Raw genomic sequence first — 16,680 nt, forward strand, 5'->3', positions numbered from 1 at the left:
AAGGTGGAAGGATCACTAGAGACTTCGGGGTCAACAGAGTTTATGTTAATGAGGTAACTTGGTGTGGGAACCCTAGATAGCCTCAGGATACAGCTGGTTACCAGAAAGATCAATTGATTAGAGTGTTGAAACTTTTAGCCCTAACCACCAACCTCTGGGAAGGCGAGAAAGGACTCAAGATTCAGCTCTATAAAAACTCTTGAACTTCCAGGTTGGCAAACACATCGAGATGCTGAGAGGGTGGTGTTCCTAGAGAGGGCACAAGAGCTCTGTGCCCCTTCCCCTATACTTTGCCCTATGCATCGCTTCCATGCGGCTGCTCATGAGGTGGATCCTTCATCAGCACAAGAAAGTCAACTGTTTTTCTAAGTTCTGTAGGCTACTCCATCATCAGAAATATGAGAGGTTCTGGACTCAGTTAGTGTCTTAAGTGGGGGCGGTTTGTAAGACCGAGCCCATAACTTGTGGGATGTGATGCTAATCCTGGTAGTGTCAGAATTGAATTGATTTGTAGGACACCCAGTTGGTGTCCACAGAAATCAACAGAGTTGGTTGTTGGTATTGGAAAACAGCCCAGAGTAAATAATGTCTCTCTTTAGAAGTTAAGACTATAAGAGCACAGGCAGCTATAAAAGATAGTACTAGCTTAGTTGTTTCTAACAGCAGTCCATGAAACATAGGGTATTCTTTAGGAATAACTCAGAGGCCAGAGGACAAGGTAGAAGTTAATTATGTATGTTGCATTACCACCTAATATTTCACTTACAAAAGAGGGGAGAGGTGGTTTCAGCTGCTAGAAATGTCATGACATACCATTTTCTTTAAATAATAACAGCTTTTAAGCCAAAGACGAGTGTTTTATTTTTTAAAAAGGAGGAGGCTGGGTGCGGTGAGTCATGCCTGTAATCCCAGCACTTTGGGAGGCTGAGGCGGGGAGATCACAAGGTCAGGAGTTCGAGACCAGCCTGACCAACATGGTGAAACCCCGTCTCCACCAAACATACAGAAATTAGCTAGGCGTGGTGGTGTGTGCTTCTAATCCTAGCTACTCTAATCCCAGCTGAGGCAGGAGAATCTCTTGAACCCGGGAGTTGGAGGTTGCTGTGAGCCAAGATGGTGCCATTCCACTCCAGGCTGGGCAACAGAGTGAGACTCTGTCTCAAAAAAAAAAGGGCGGGGGGCGGGGCAGGGGTGAGGGGAAGGAGAGGAGAGATAACCTGGAAGTTTTTAGTTTTTAAACAAAGCCTTTGTATTCTGAATCTATGCATTACTAACAATTAAAAAAACAAAATTCTACAACACTGACAAACAAGTCCTAGCTTTCACCACCTAGTCCTACCCCATACCTTTTTTCTAATGGTTGATTGACTCTATGTGACAAGAGTCAGTTCAACTTTTATTGCCCATGTAAAAAACAGAATTACAGATAGACAACTGAGCAATTGGGGTTGGCAGACAGTCATTCTTCTCACCACCAAACTGAATTAAGTTTCCACTACTCCCGAACTGCAACAAAAGGGCTTTCAGAATTCACTTTAAGATTTCTTCCCTTTCATCCTAATAAATTGTTATTCAGATTGGCTAAATGGATACTGAATTATGCCTGGACCTGGATGCTTAAAACACATATGTGACAGAACCCATTTTTATCGACAAAAAGCAGAGCTTCTGTATTAAAACCACTAATAATGTATTGGTTTTAATTTTCTGAAAAAGAAACCATGGCACATTTTAAAAAATTGGATGCTGGAACTTAAGAGGCAAAGGAAATGCCTCTTTCATCCAAAAATTGGATGCTGGAACTTAAGAAATGAAAGATTTCAAGAGGCACATAAAAATAACAGTAAAGGCCATTTAATAACTAAACATACAGTCAAAGGCTTTTAATTACAAGCATGCAATACCAAGCTAGACTAAAGGTAAAGATCTATGATACTTCAACTATGTTTGAAGGTAGGTAGCATAAAACCCTATGACAAGAAAGATTTGTTTACACACAGAATACATGGATTTTAAATGTCTTTTGATGTCCTAACTTGTTTGATAGGTATCTTGTAATTAGCCAGAAACTTAAATCTCAATTCCTATTATTTTCCTGTATCTGAAGGGCTCGTTACTTATTTAGTAGCAGACATGCACATGGTACTGTATTAGAAACTAGTTGGGATTGTTTTTTACTGCTTTAAAAGGTTTTTTTCTTAAAATAAGAATAAAAACTGCTATAATTTTTAGTGAGATTGTTAACCTCATTTAGCTCATTTATAAAAAGTATTCTTTGCTATGAAAAGTAAAAAGAAAATGCCTCTTTCCTTTCCACTTACCCTATAGTTCCGAATGCCCACGTCTTTAAAAAAATTAATTATAGGCTCATTCTTTATATTTTTCTATCATTCAGCTATAGTCATGATTATAGTTGTAGGCTACATTATATTTAATTGTTTACATTTATCCAACTATCCCAGCACTTTATAATGGATTCTTGTCATGTAACCATTTTACTTAAGACATAACCTATCATAACTGCTTATTTATGTCTGCCTAGACCAAATAACAAGAAAGTTAAATATCACTAATGTGGCCGGGCAGGGTGGCTCATGCCTATAATCCTAGCATTTTAGGAGACTGAGGTGGGCAGATCGCTTGAGCTCAGGAGTTCGAGACCAGCCTGGGCAAGATGGTGAAACCCTATCTCTAGAAAAAAATTAAAATAAAAAAAAAATCATTAAGGTAAGTGTTAAAACAGCTTGTATAGATCAAGCCAAGCAAAGAGAAAATAAAATACACATGTCTGCTGCTATGGAAAGTCTCTTAAACGAATCCTTTGCATTACAATTTTTAAATAATTAGAAATAATGACTGATGTTGCATAAAGATCTGCCTTGAATCATATGAGATTTTAATACTTTTGTTTGGCCAAGTAAACAGAAAATAAATCACAACACTCACTGTTTCTATATTCAAAATATATTCAAATACCTCAAATTTTTTTGTTTCTGTTCATTTCTACCCAAAGTAAACTTTTGCCAGGTGCATTTTTATTCAAGTCCTCTAATGCCAATCTGTGGTGACATGATTAAAAAATGATTCAGCAGAGTAACTTACCCTTTGTCTAAAGTCTGAATCAGCATTTGGATTTAGCCCTAATAGAGCCTGTTCATCCATCCTCGCTGTTATACTTGGAGTTTTCTGGTTGTAATAGGCGTGCCCTCTGATCCCACAGAAGAATTTATAAACATCTGCCACAAAAAACAAAGTTGAAAGAAAATATTACTTGATAAACAAATAGATGCTTATCCTGAATAACGTAAATGGATAAAATCATGCAAAGAAGCTTAAACGTTTAAAAACTTATTTTGGAACTTATCTAAATTACAACTAAAAGTTAGAGCCTAATTCTCAGAAAAATGGGCTCTGCTAACTACTCCACTAATGTGTAATTCCTAAAAATCTGTTTTTTTTTTTTGAGATGGAGTCTCACTCTGTCGCCCAGGCTGGAGTGCAGTGGCACCGTATCAGTTCACTGCAAGCTCTGTGTCCCAGGTTCACGCCATTCTCCTGCCTCACCCTCCCGAGTAGCTGGGACTACAGGCGCCCGCCACTGTGCTGGGCTAATTTTTTGTATTTTTAGTACAGACAGGGTTTCACCGTGTTAGCCAGGATGGTCTTGATCTCCTGACCTCGTGATCCGCCCGCCTTGGCCTCCCAAAGTGCTGTGATTACAGGCATGAGCCACCCCGCCTGGCCCCTAAAAATCTTAAAGTATGCCATTAAGGTCCTCAAGCTTTCTTAGTCTTCAAGATCTTCTTAATAAGGTATAGAAAGTAATCATTTTCTACTTTAAATAGTAGAAGTACCTAATTTATGCAGTGTTTTACTTATCTCTAGTACTTAAAAATGCAATTGTGCAACTGCAGTTAAGTATAAAAATGACAAATGCAGACTATTACAGTAATTATAATAATTTGTCTACTTCCAGATACAAATATCACAAACCTTCTTTAAAACATTAGAATGGCTGACCTCAGAGTTCAATATCCTTTGGAGTGTTTACTAAGTACTACGACAGAAGTCTAATGAAAGGAACAGGATAATGAAAAACCAGTCATTTAGCTTTTGAGCAATGGACTTAGTTTTGCATTTTACAGATCTCTGGTCTTGCCAGCCAATTCTAAAAATTTCAAAAAAAAAAAGTTTTTCAATAGTAGATACAAAAACCCACAAACCAGCCAGGCACAGTGGCTCATACCGGTAATCTGAGAACTTTGGGAGGCCGAGGTGCGCATATCACTCAAGGTCAGGAGTTCAAGCCAGCCTGACCAATACGGTGAAACCCTGTTTCTACTAAAAAGACAAAAATCAGCCAGGCTTGGTGGCACATGCCAGTAATCCCAGCTACTCGGGTGACTGAGGCACAAGAATCGCTTGAACCCAGGAGGCAGAGGTTGTAGTGAGCCATGATTGCGCCACTGCACTCCAGCCTGGAGAACAGAGTGAGATTCCATCTCAAAAAAAAAAAAAAAAAAAAACAAAAAAAAAAATCCACAAATGACTTAACACTGACTACTCTTATTTAAGGATTTTTTTTAATCTCTGAGAGGTAATCCACTTCTTCACAATATAGGTTCCAACATTCTCAAATAATAAGCTGCAAAAGGCATCCTAGTTTTTGATAGAATGCATATTCATTTGAGCAAACATGGAACAAACTCTAAATGATGTGAAAAATGATATTATTCTCTCAAGACCTATAAGGTAGGGAGACCAAGTCTTACTACTTCCATTAAACGCTGTGGGGGGCCAGGCGTGCTGGCTCATGCCTGTAATCCCAGCACTTTGGGAGGCCGAGGCAGGTGGATCACTTGAGGTCAGGAGTTCAAGACCAGCCTGGCCAACATGGTAAAATCCCCTACTAAAAATACAAAAAAATTAGCGGAGCATGGTGGCACACACCTGTAATCCCAGCTACTTGGGAGGCTGAGGCAGGAGAATCGCTTGAACCCAGGAGGTGGAGGTTGCAGTGAGCTGGGATCACGCCACTGCACTCCAGCCTGGGTGATAGAACGAGACTCTGTCTCAAAAAAAACAAAAAAGGGCTGTGGGGCTTTTTAATTACCGTAACCAAAGACGCCAAAAAACTAATTGGATTGGGGGTAGGGGAGAAAAGCCTTTTGGGAATAGCAGGGGTAGGGGAGAAAAGCCTTTTGGGAATAGCAAAACCAGGCTCAGGTCCAGGTTACAGGATACCTACAATAGGCTTTTCTGTTTTCCTCTGAGCCTGCCTGAATCAAATAACTCAGGATATGGACTGAGAGCTTTGAAGACAGCTCAGCCCTTTCTCTTATGATTCATAACGTACTTGCAGACTTCAAGGCAGTGTAACTCCCTACTGCCCTCAGATTACGATCCAAACACTTTTGAATAACTCCTCACTATTCTGCACCCCAGGTCAGCAAGGCCAGTGCTAGTGAACCACATGGCAGTACTCCAGTGGTATTCTACCTTTCATCTTTGCACACTGCTCTTTCTTCTTGTTAGTAGGTTAACCCCTGCTGTCCTTTGAAATTCAACTTAGAAGCCATCTCTTTCAAGAACACTTCTTTGACCTCTATTGTCCAACTCTCCCAAATTGGATTACATGCCCCATCCTAAGCACTGCTATGCTGTCACTGCCAGCTTACTAGTTTTCTCTCATTAACCTTTTTTTTTTTTTTTTTTTTGAGACAGTCTCACTCTGTTGCCCAGGGTGGAGTGCAGTGACATGATCTCGGCTCACTGCAGCCTCTGGCTCCTGGGTTCAAGTGATTCTTCTGCCTCAGCCTCCCAAATAGCTGAGATTACAGGGGTGAGCCACCACACCCGGCTAATTTTTGTATTTTTTAGTAGAGATGGGGTTTCATCATGTTGTCCAGGCTGGTCTCGAACCCCTAATCTCAGGTGATCTGCCCGCCTCGGCCTCCCAAAGTGCTGGGATTACAGGTGTGAGCCACCCGGCCATTTCTCACAATCTTAAAGGGCAAGGACTGTCTTCACTATCCATCACTATGTCCCTACGACATAGTAGAGCATAGGTTTTGGATTTCAAAGACCTGGGTTTGTATCCCCATCTTGTCATTTTTTAACTGGGGCCACTTGGACAACTTACAAAACCTGAGAAAACCCTTTCTATGACATGGGAAAAAGACCACATGCCTCATAAAGTTGTAAAGGCTTCAAAGAGATAAGGTATGCAGAGTATGGCTGGCACATAGTGAGCCCTCAATACGTTGTTTATAGTCAGAGGCAGGAACATGGGGGATGGAAACGACTTGGGGCATTCTTATACCAGATCAGCATTTTTAAAAGACAGAAAAACACAAAGAAAGGCACTGGTTCCCTTCGCCCCCTAAATGTTAAGAAAATCTGATGTCCATTCCCCTGAAAAATCCCCACAGAGAGAAAAAACGATTTCGGAGTTTCTAAGAATCCCTGATTGAGAAGTCCAATAAAAGCTTCCTTGAATTTGCTATGGCTTTTTAAAAAAAATGCTGGCCAGGCAGGGTGGCTCACGCCTGTAATCCCAGCACTAAGGAAGGCCGGGGGGGTGGGGGGGGGGGCGCAGATCAACTGAGGTCGGGAGTTCGAGACCAGCCTGACCAACACGGTGAAACGCCGTCTCTACTAAAAATACAAAAATTAGCTGGGCATGGTGGCCCGCGCCTGTAATCCCAGCTACTCAGGAGGCTGAGGCAGAAGACTCGCATGAACCCGGGAGGGGGAGGTTGCAGTGAGCGGAGATCGTGTCATTGCACTCCCGCCTGGGCGACAGAGTGAGACACTGTGTCAAAAAAAAAAAAAAAGTGCTTAAGCTTCGTCAAGTCACTCTGAAGCTATCGGGAGAAAAATCAAGTGGCCCTAAGGAAAACATAGCCAATAAACCCAAAGAAACAAACTAGTTACAGTTGTCACTACAGAAAGAATCCCCCACATAGAAGGCATTTGGACGATCAATATGCAGTGGAAGGCCGGGCGCGGTGGCTCACGCCTGTAATCCCAGCACTTTGGGAGGCCGAGGCGGATGGATCACGAGGTCAAGAGATCGAGACCATCCTGGCTAACACGGTGAAACTCCATCTCTACGAAAAATACAAAAAGTAGCCAGGTGTGGCGGGGCGCACCTGTAATAGAGCTACTCGGGAGGCTGAGGCTGTAGAATCACTTGAACCTGGGAGGCAGAGGTTGCAGTGAGCCGAGATGGCACCACGGCACTGCAGCCTGGGCGACCGAGCGAGACTCCGTCTCAAAACAACAACAACAACAAAACCCCAAAAAATGTTTCAATACGGTAAACAATTATGCATCTTGCAAAGGTTCTGGGGGGAAGGCAAACAACATACTTAAAATATTAAGCCTTAACTTTTCCTGGATAGCCATTAAGAATCAAACAATTTGGAAAAATTCCTCTACACCTACTGAAGACTGTTTCAAATACTACGACTGAATCGCTGACAAGTCGGTTTAATAAAACGTAACTCTCCCTCAACCCCCGCCCGCCACAACTAATTAGCACTTTCAAAAAGTACTCGTTTTTCTGGTTACAGGGAAACCTCATGCTTCTCTAGTCCTGCAGGATGGTGAGGAAGGTTTGAGAAGAAATGGAGAGTCCGTGCTGGCCAATTACTGCACAGAAATAACACTTTTCCTTTTCGTCCAGGGGTGGGGGAACAATCAAGTTTGAGGTCTCCACAGTTGATAACGCTACAACGATGACTAACGGGCTTCGGAACCACAGGCGATGCCGACCCTCCTCTGCTAGCCTTGCTCCCATCCCTCCCCCGATCCCTCCCCTAAAGGAAGCCTCGTGGCAATTCGGGTGATGAAACACCAAGCAACGGCCGGCCACGCACTCGGGACGCGCTCCTCGGCGGCGGCCCCGGCTCGTACCCACCCCCACCCGGTCCGCCCAGCCAGGGGGTGCACCGCCATAGAGGGTCCCAAGCCTGCACCCTCCCTGGCGTCGGGACTCCCCCGGGTCGGTCCGCCCCGGCCAACTTCCTCGAAGCCTCACGCGGACCAAACCTGGTCCCGGACCCGCTGCCCCCGAGCCCCGAGTCACCTTCCCTATCACTCCATCCCGCCTCCCAGCCTGCACTCCAGATGGTCAGCCAGCGGAGCGGAGCGGCGCAGCACGCAGAGAGCTGGGAGAGCGGCCCTCGTCCTTGTCGCCGTAGTCCTCCGCCACGGCCGCAGCTACAACGCCAGAGACGGAGCTGGCCGGGACCGCGCGCCTCTAGTCGCTCCGCGTCCCCTGGCACCTTCTCTTGCGTGGCGCCGGGCAGGCAGGCAGGCAAGCAAGCAAGCAAGCGGGCGGGGTCGGCGCCCCAGGAAGGGAAAGAGCGCGAGGGCCGGCTAACGCCGCCGCCGCCGCCGCAGCCGCCGCCGCCGCTGAGTCAGCGCGAAGCGCGCTCCCCGCGTCGGTGCCGCGCGGGCGGGCGCCGACGCCAGCAGTCTCCTGGAGAGTGCTGGCGGCAGCCCGCGGGCTGACGCTAGAGGCCTACAACTCCCAGCATGCAGCGAGCGGGCGGCGCTTCCGGGCGGCGAGGCGCACACGCGCTCCCTGGCGCTCGCCGGAAGGCGTGGTCGCCGGGGCTTGAGGTGCATGCCCGGATGAGGCATCCGGCCCAGGAGTCCGTACCCAGCTCCTACATCCCCGGCTGTGTCTGCGTGGTGTCAGAGCTCAAGCGTCAGGTTCGCCCCGTGCATTCCACAAAGGGCTTCTAGTAGTTAAGAGTACGGATTCACGAATCAGGATGACGTGGTTCTAACCACGTGTGAGTCAATTTAATTGCTTGTCTACGGCCCCAAGTGTCCCGAGTACAGCAGTGTAAAGATCTGATGAGTGCTGACAGGTTTTCAAAATTAATTTATTTATTTATTTATTTATTTATTTATTCTTTGAGACGGAGTCTCGCTTTGTCGCCCAGGATGGGGTGCAATGGCGAGATCTTGGCTCACTGCAACCTCCGCCTCCGGGGTTCAAGCAGTTCTCCTGCATCAGCCTCCTGAGTAGCTGGGATGACAGGCGCGCGCCACCATGCCCAGCTAATTTTTGTATTTTTCGTAGAGACGGGGTTGCACCATGTTGGACAGGCTGGTCTCGAACTCCTGACCTCAAGTGATCACCTGCCTCGGCCTCCCAAAGTACTGGGATTACAGGCGTGAGCCACGGTGTCCGGTCCAAAATTTATTTTAAACAGACTAAAATTTTGTCCATGAAAAGAAGGAGAGCATTCTTAGGAAGTCCTACTCACGGGATCTTTCGATGCTACTAAATGTCACTTCATTTATTTGGTCACAGATTTATTAATTTATTAATGCAACATAGAGGCAGTGTAGGCTTAGGCTGCCTCGACTTGACTGCCACTCCGCCTCCTCACTAGTTGACCTCAGGCACTTTACTTTAGTCTATCCATGCTTCAGTTTACTCGTATGTAAAATGGGGATTGTTAATAGTACCGACCTCAAAGGGTTTCTGTGAGGTTTGAGTTAATACATCTGTTTGACACACAATGTGCTCAATATTTACATTTCATTGTTGATTATTCAATATGTACTAAATACAGACTAGGTTGCTGCCACAGACTACAAACAAAACTTGGAGAGGGAGGAATGGTAAGAGCATAGAATAAAACTAATGTAACAATTTAACAGCTACCTTTATTTAGCTGTCCAAGACACTACACCAGGCATTTCCTATATAAAATACCTTGAATCACTCTTGCATCATGTTTCTAATTTATGTGTTTAAAATGTCAGGCTAGTGGCTACAAGATGTCGCTAAAGGAGAACTGGGTTTTAATTTTTTCTTGTTTTTAGAGAAAGGGTCTCGCTCTGTTACCCAGTCTGGAGTAGAGTGGTCATAGCTCACTGCAGCCTTGACCTCCTGGGCTCAAGCAATCCTCCTGCCTCAGCCTCCCAAGCAGCTGGGACTACAGGTGCATACCATCATACCTGGCTATTTTTGTTTGTTTTTGTAGAGATGGGGACTTGCTCTGTTGCCCAGGCTGATCTCTAACTCCCAGGCTCAAATGAACCTCCCACCTCAGCCTCCCAAAGTGTTGGAATTACGAGTGTGAGTCCCTGTGTCAGGCCTTAATTTTCTTCACGCTGCTCTCAGTTGGCTTCCCAACGAAATAGGTTCTTTGTTGTTCTGCCATACAAATTTTCTTTTGATTGTAATCCTTGCATGCATTATGTTTCTACTATTCAAATTATTAATTATTCAAATTAATTATAAACAAGAAGTATCTCTTGTTTTACTTCTGAGAAAACCAAAGTCACGGTATTCTCAAGACTAGAGATAATTCAACAAAGCCTGTGAATCTCCCTCATTTGGAATCTCTCTGGGCCCAGTCTGTTTTCCACTGCTAGGGCGCTGCTGCTAAAGCTATATCGTATGAAACCACTCTCCCTAAAAGCTCAGGGACCATCTCCAAATAGGAGGGCGAGTGAAACTGTAAGAGCTGGATTGATGGGTGGAATCTGGAAGCTAAAGTAACTCCATCTTTGGTACTAATCTGCCATGTTGGCTTCTGATTAACCCTGTTCCTGGAAGGCCTCTAAGATTTCAAGTTGTGTGAGAGCACATACTGTAAATTCTGCCCTTACGTCAAAACAGCCTTGATGTTATTGTACTTCAGTTGTCTACACATCCTGATGTGGTTTGGCTGTGTCTCCACCCAAATCTCATCTTGAATTGTAATTCCCATAATCCCCTCATGTCATGGGCGGGATCAGGTGGAGATAATTGAATCATGGGGTTGGTTTCCCCCACCCTGTTCTCGTAATAGTGAGTTTTCATGAGATCTGATGGTTTTATAAGGGGCTTCCCCCTTTGCTGGGCACTCATTCTTCTCTCCCCTGCCGCCATGTGAAGAGTGATGTGTTTGTTTCCCCTTCTGCCATGATTGTAAGTTTCCTGAGGCCTCTTCAGCCCTGAGGTACTGTGAGTCAATTAAATCTCTTTCCTTTATAAATTACCCAGTCCCAGGCATTCCTTTATAGCAGTGTGAGAACAGACATAATACACATCCCTTCTGAATTACATATACCCTTTCCATATGGGGGTTAATGGTGAGGGGATCCACCATTTTGTTTCACTGCTGCTGGAGACACAGACATGGCTTTTTTCACAAGTTGCTATTGAATGTTTCTTTCTAAGAAAAAAAATCTCAGGCTAGGATTTCTGCCCTACCTATGTCAGTATATCTTTTGAGTCTAGCACAGTGCCAGCCTGCTAGTTTCAACTCAATAACTGAATCATTGCATGAATTCTTATATTAGCTGTGATGATCAACTATGGAGTATGAAGGCCCAATACTAATCTTGGGCTGAGTGCCTCTGCAATCTGTATGTTCAGCATATTCCAGGCCTCATCCTAAAGAATATGGCAATTCAATCTATCGTATTATAGATGTCTTTACTTGCTGTTTTGTTTGTAAATTCATTTTATGGCTACTTCTTATGTTGAATGTCATACAAAGCCTATCTTCAGTTTATCTACAGTTTATCTACTAACATTAGCTCTTTCATTTATGGTAGTTGAAATACGTAGAATTGTAGAAATCTCTTTCAACTTTGTAAACTCATATTATTTCAGAACAAATAAAGAGGCTAGGTGCGGTGGCTCATGCCTGTAATCCCGGCACTTTGGGAGGCTGAGGCAGATGGATCACAAGGTCAAGAGATCGAGACCAGCCTGGCCAACACAGTAAAATCACGTCTCTACTAAAAATACAAAAAAAAAATTAGCTGGGCATGGTGGCACATGCCTGTAGTCCCAGTTACTTGGGAAGCTGAGGCAGGAGAATTGCATGAACCTGGGAGGTTGCAGTGAGCCGAGATTGCGCCACTGCACTCCAGCTTGGGCAACACAGTGAGACTCCATCTCAAAAAAAAAAAGCCGGGTGTGGTGATGCATGCCTGTAATCCCAGCACCTTGGGAGGCCGAGGTGGGTGGCTCAGGAGGTCAGGAGTTCAAGACCAGCTTGGCCAACATAGTGAAACCCTGCCTCTACTAAAAATACAAAAATTAGCAGGACGTGGTGGCACATGCCTGTAGTCCCAGCTACTCGGGAGGCTGAGGCAGGAGAATTGCTTGAACCGGGAGGTGGAGGTTGCAGTGAGCTGAGATCACACCACTGCACTCCAGCTTGGGCAACAGAGTGAGACTTCATCTCAACAACCACAACAACAACAACAACAAAAAGAACAAATAAAGAAGCACTTGGTGGAATCCAACTGAAGAGGACCTGAGAGAGGTATTACATTTGACCATTCCCTATTCTGCCTCCTCCGTCCATAAAGGGATGGGCAGTTTCTCATCTCAGATGAAAATGTTAGTCATCAACATGTTGACAAATAACACTATCATTTTGTAACTGCCCAAAAGGCTCCTTTTGTAACTGCCCAATAGGTTCCCTGCTGCCTAGACAGACCCAATTTATCAAGACAGGGGAATCTCAATAGAGAAAGAGTAATTCACATAGAGCTCCCTGTATGGGAGACTGAGTTTTATTATTATTCAAATCAGTCTCCCTGAGCGTTCAGGGATCAGAGTGTTTAAGGATGATTTGATGGGTGAGGGAAGGTCAGTGAATCGAGAGTGCTGATTGGTTGGATCAGAGATTAAATCATAGAGAGTTGAAGCTGTCCTCCTGCGCACTGAGTCAGCTCCTGGGTGGCGGCCACAAGATCAGATGATCCAGTTTTTTGATCTGGGTGGTGCCAGCTGATCTATCAAGTACAGGGTCTGCAAAATATCTCAAGCACTGATCGTAGGTTTTACGATAGTGGTGTTATCCCCAGGAACAATTTGGGGAGGATCAGAATCTTGTAGCCTCCAGCTGCATGACTCCTAAACAATAATTTCTAATCTTATGGCTAATTTGTTAGTCCTACAAAGGTAGTCTAGTCCCCAGGTAAGAAGGGTGTTTTGGGAAGAGGCTGTTATTGTCTTTGTTTTAAACTATAAACTCTAAACTAAGATCCTTCCAAAGTTAGTTCAGCCTATGCCCAGTGTAGAACTATAGTACTGAGTCTGTTCTTCCTATAAATATGCTCAGAAGGCCCTTTCTTATAATGACAAAACTTTATTTGTACCTGTCCCATGTCTCCCTTTTCTTTCAATTGCTGAAGTACTTGAAAGAATTATGATAGATAACATTTGTATATGTGGTCCCTTATGGTTTTCACCATGCCTCCTTGTATCTTCTAATTTGTTCCTCTAACATTGTAGGGATGGAGCAGGTATCATCATCACCATTTTAAATTTACAGATGAGGAAACTAAGGTAGATCTATTTTAAGGAATGTATCCCGAGTTACATAACTGGTAAATGGTAGACTAGAACCTTGGATTCTTGATTCAAGATTTCTTGCCTCCAGTACATCACATTCATTTCCTGTACATACTCTTCCTTTCCTTCACTTTTTGTAATCTGTTTTTTCATTCCCAAGTCACTCAACTAAAACTCCTACAAATCTTCCAGTCGTGGGACCATTTTTATTCATTTATTCTTTTCTTTCAACTTCTCTATTGACTATTTCCTTCCTCTTCAGAATTCTCTTCTCTTTTGACTTCTGACCCTATATTATTATTAAACTCCTTTTACTTTTTTGACCATTCCTCTTTGTCTTCCTCACCATATCCTTTTGCTCCCTTAACATGTTTTCTTCCCCAGGCCTTTGTTCTTAGCCATCTGGTTTTCCTTTGCCTACACCTGCTCCCTTAGTAAATTATCTATTTCTGCAGTTTCAACACGCAATTCTATGAAGATGACTTCCAGTTCTGTACTTCTGGTCCTAATATTCTGTACTGCCAACTTGCATTCACAGATGCCTGCATGTCTCACCAGCACCTCAACTCTAACATGTCTGCAATGGACTAAATGTGTGTGTCTCCCCAAAATTTATATGTTGAAACCCTAACTCACTGTATGGTATCGGGAGGTGAGGCCTTTGAGAGATAATCAGGTCATGAGAGTGGAGCCCTCATGAATAGGATTAGTGCCCTTGTAAGAGGAGCTAGAGAGCTCTCTTTCCACCATGTGAGGATACAAGAAGACAGACAGCCATCTTCAAACCAGAAATTAGGCCCTCACAAGACACTGGATCTGTCAGCACCTTGATCATAGGCTTCCAGACATTTCTTTTCTATAAGTTTTTGGATTTTTAAAAATTCTCAGCTGAGTGTGGTGGCTCATGCCTGTAATCCCAGCACTTTGGGAGGCTGAGGCGAGTGGATCACGAGGTCAGGAGTTCAAAACTAGCCTGGCCAAGATGGTGAAACCCCATCACTACTAAAAATACAAAAATTAGCTGCGCGTGGTGGCGGGTGCCTGTAATCCCGGCTACTCAGGAGGCTGAGGCAGAGAATTGCTTGAAACCAAGAGGCGGAGGTTGCAGAGAGCTGAGATCATGCCACTGCACTCCAGTCTGAGTGACAGAGGGAGCCTCCGTCTCAAAAAAAAAAAAAAAAAATTCTGTACAGTGACCATGTGCTACTTTGATAATCAGAAAATTAAAAAAAAAACCAACTTTTTTTTTTTTTGCTTTGTCACCCAGGCTGGAGTGCAGTGGTCCAATCTCTGCTCATTGCAACCTCTGCCTCCTGGGCTCAAGCAATCCTCCCTCCTCAGCCTCTGGAGTAGCTGGGACTACAGGTGGGCACCACCATGCCCAGCTAACTTTTTTTAGTAAAGATGAGGTCTCACTATTTTGCCCAGGCTGGTCTTGAACTCCTGAGCTCAAGCTATCCACCTGCCTTGGCCTCCCAAAGTGTTGGGATTACAGGTGTTAGCCACAACAACTGGCCAAAAAATTTAAAAACTGCCTATAATAAAAGGTAAAAAAGAAATTGTTTCATTCACTCTTTGAGCATTTATCGAATTTACCTCCCTCATGAGGTCTTTCCAGATGTCCTCAACCAGGCTTGTGCTTGATCATATCTTTGACACAGCTTGCTTGGTTTTTTTTAAAATCTCTAATTGCATTAATATGTTTTAATATGTTTTTGTTGTGTATTGAGTTTGTGTGGTTATCTTACCTATTAGTCATTTTTTGTGTGTATGAATGAGAAAATAACTTTATTTCATTTTGGGGAGCAGGCAGACATTCAGCCTCAGAACTTCTGGAATTGCTTCTTGATGTCTGCGACCTTGGTGACCTTGAGCACATTGAAGTACACCATCTTGTTCAGGCACCGGCACTTATCCAGCGTGACAATGTCGCTGATCTGGACATCCTGAAGCAGGGGAACAGGTGCATGGACATGTTCTTGTGGTACTTGTCGAAGCAATTGTACTTGCGGATGTAGTGGAGATAGTTTCTCTGGATGACAGTGGTCCTCTGCATCTCCATCTTGGTCACCATGCCATACAGGATCTGCCCTCAGATGGAGACGTTACCAGTGAACAGGCATTCCTTGTCAAGGTAGGTGCCCTCAATAGTCTCTTTGGACCTCTTGAAGCCTAGACCGATGTTCTTGTAAGTACCATAGGAGCTGCTTCTTGCCAGTTTCCTTTAGCAGGACCCTCTTCTTGCTTTGAATGATGGTCAGCTGCTTGTGGTAGGCATGCTCAGTCTCAATCCACCATCTTCTTGACTGCCTGAGAAAAAACTAGACAATTATTATTATTATTATTTTGAGATGGAGTTTTGCTCTGTCACCAGGCTGGAGTGTGGTGGTGCGATCTTGGCTCACAGCAACCTCCGCCTTCCGGTTGAAGCAGTTCTCCTGCCTCGGCCTCCTGAGTAGCTGGGACTACAGGTCCACCACCATGCCCAGCTAATTTTTGTATTTTTAATAGAGACGGAGTTTCACCATGTTGGCCAAGATGGTCTCGATCTCTTGACCTCATGATCCACCTGTCTCGGCCTCCCAAGGTGTTGAGATTACAGGTGTGAGCCACCATGCCCGGCCAAAACTAGACAATTTTTACAGATTGAAAGTTAAGTGTTATCCTGATTCTGTTTATGGCTAATAAATATTTCTCAGTAAATATTTGTGAAATGTATTGAGTTGAACCAAAAAGAACATAATTACGAGCTGATAGCTACTGAGTTCTGTGTCAGATTCTCTGTGTGTTTCATCTCATTGTTCTTAAAGCCGAATGCCATTGTCACTAAAAGCTTATGCATAATGGGCTTCTTGGCAGAAAAAGAAGTTGGAAAACAGGTCAGGAATGCTGCCTTTATTGGTCCTATTCCAACCATTAGTTCCTCTTACAGGAAGTACATGTGCAGCAGGAAGCCTGAGAGGCAGAGTAGAGCATTGGAGTATTATTCAGTGAAAGAAAACATTAATCCAAATCATTTGTCTGGTTTTTATAACAATGACATCTTTCCTTTGTATGTCATCTAATCACTAATAGTAGATTACTAATAGTAGATATTTAAATGATCAGTATCCATTAATAATAAGTATAGGGCTGGGCGCGGTGGCTCACACCTGTAATCCTAGCACTTTGGGGGCCAAGGCAGGTGGATCACCTGAGGTGGGGAGTTCAAGACCAGCCTGACCAACATGGAGAAACCCCGTCTCTACTAAAAATACAAAAATTAGCTAGGTGTGGTGGTGCATGCTTGTAATCCCAGCTACTTGTGCGGCTGAGGCAGGAGAATTGCTTGAACCTGGGAGGCGGAG

The 16,680-nt window shown here is 44.1% G+C and overlaps 1 protein-coding gene and 1 pseudogene across 2 annotated transcripts in view; both read right to left on the reverse strand.

Moving 5' to 3' along the window:
- The window catches only part of XPOT (exportin for tRNA), a 46,317-nt gene extending 38,092 nt beyond the window's left edge, over positions 1-8,225 (reverse strand). For both annotated transcript variants that reach the window (XM_063693848.1, XM_019039171.3), the window contains exons 1-2: positions 8,093-8,225; positions 3,103-3,236 (exon numbers count right to left, since the gene is read on the reverse strand). In XM_063693848.1, coding sequence (XP_063549918.1) covers positions 3,103-3,162 — 60 coding nt within the window. In that variant the 5' untranslated portion in view covers positions 3,163-3,236; positions 8,093-8,225. The remainder of the gene's footprint in view (positions 1-3,102; positions 3,237-8,092) is intronic.
- A 6,775-nt stretch (positions 8,226-15,000) lies between these two features.
- LOC101137668 (small ribosomal subunit protein uS17-like) lies at positions 15,001-16,154 on the reverse strand (annotated as a pseudogene).
- Between the last annotated feature and the right edge of the window lie 526 nt (positions 16,155-16,680).

The sequence above is a fragment of the Gorilla gorilla genome, chromosome 10 (genome assembly GCF_029281585.2).
Source record: "Gorilla gorilla gorilla isolate KB3781 chromosome 10, NHGRI_mGorGor1-v2.1_pri, whole genome shotgun sequence".
Classification (NCBI taxonomy): domain Eukaryota; kingdom Metazoa; phylum Chordata; class Mammalia; order Primates; family Hominidae; genus Gorilla; species Gorilla gorilla.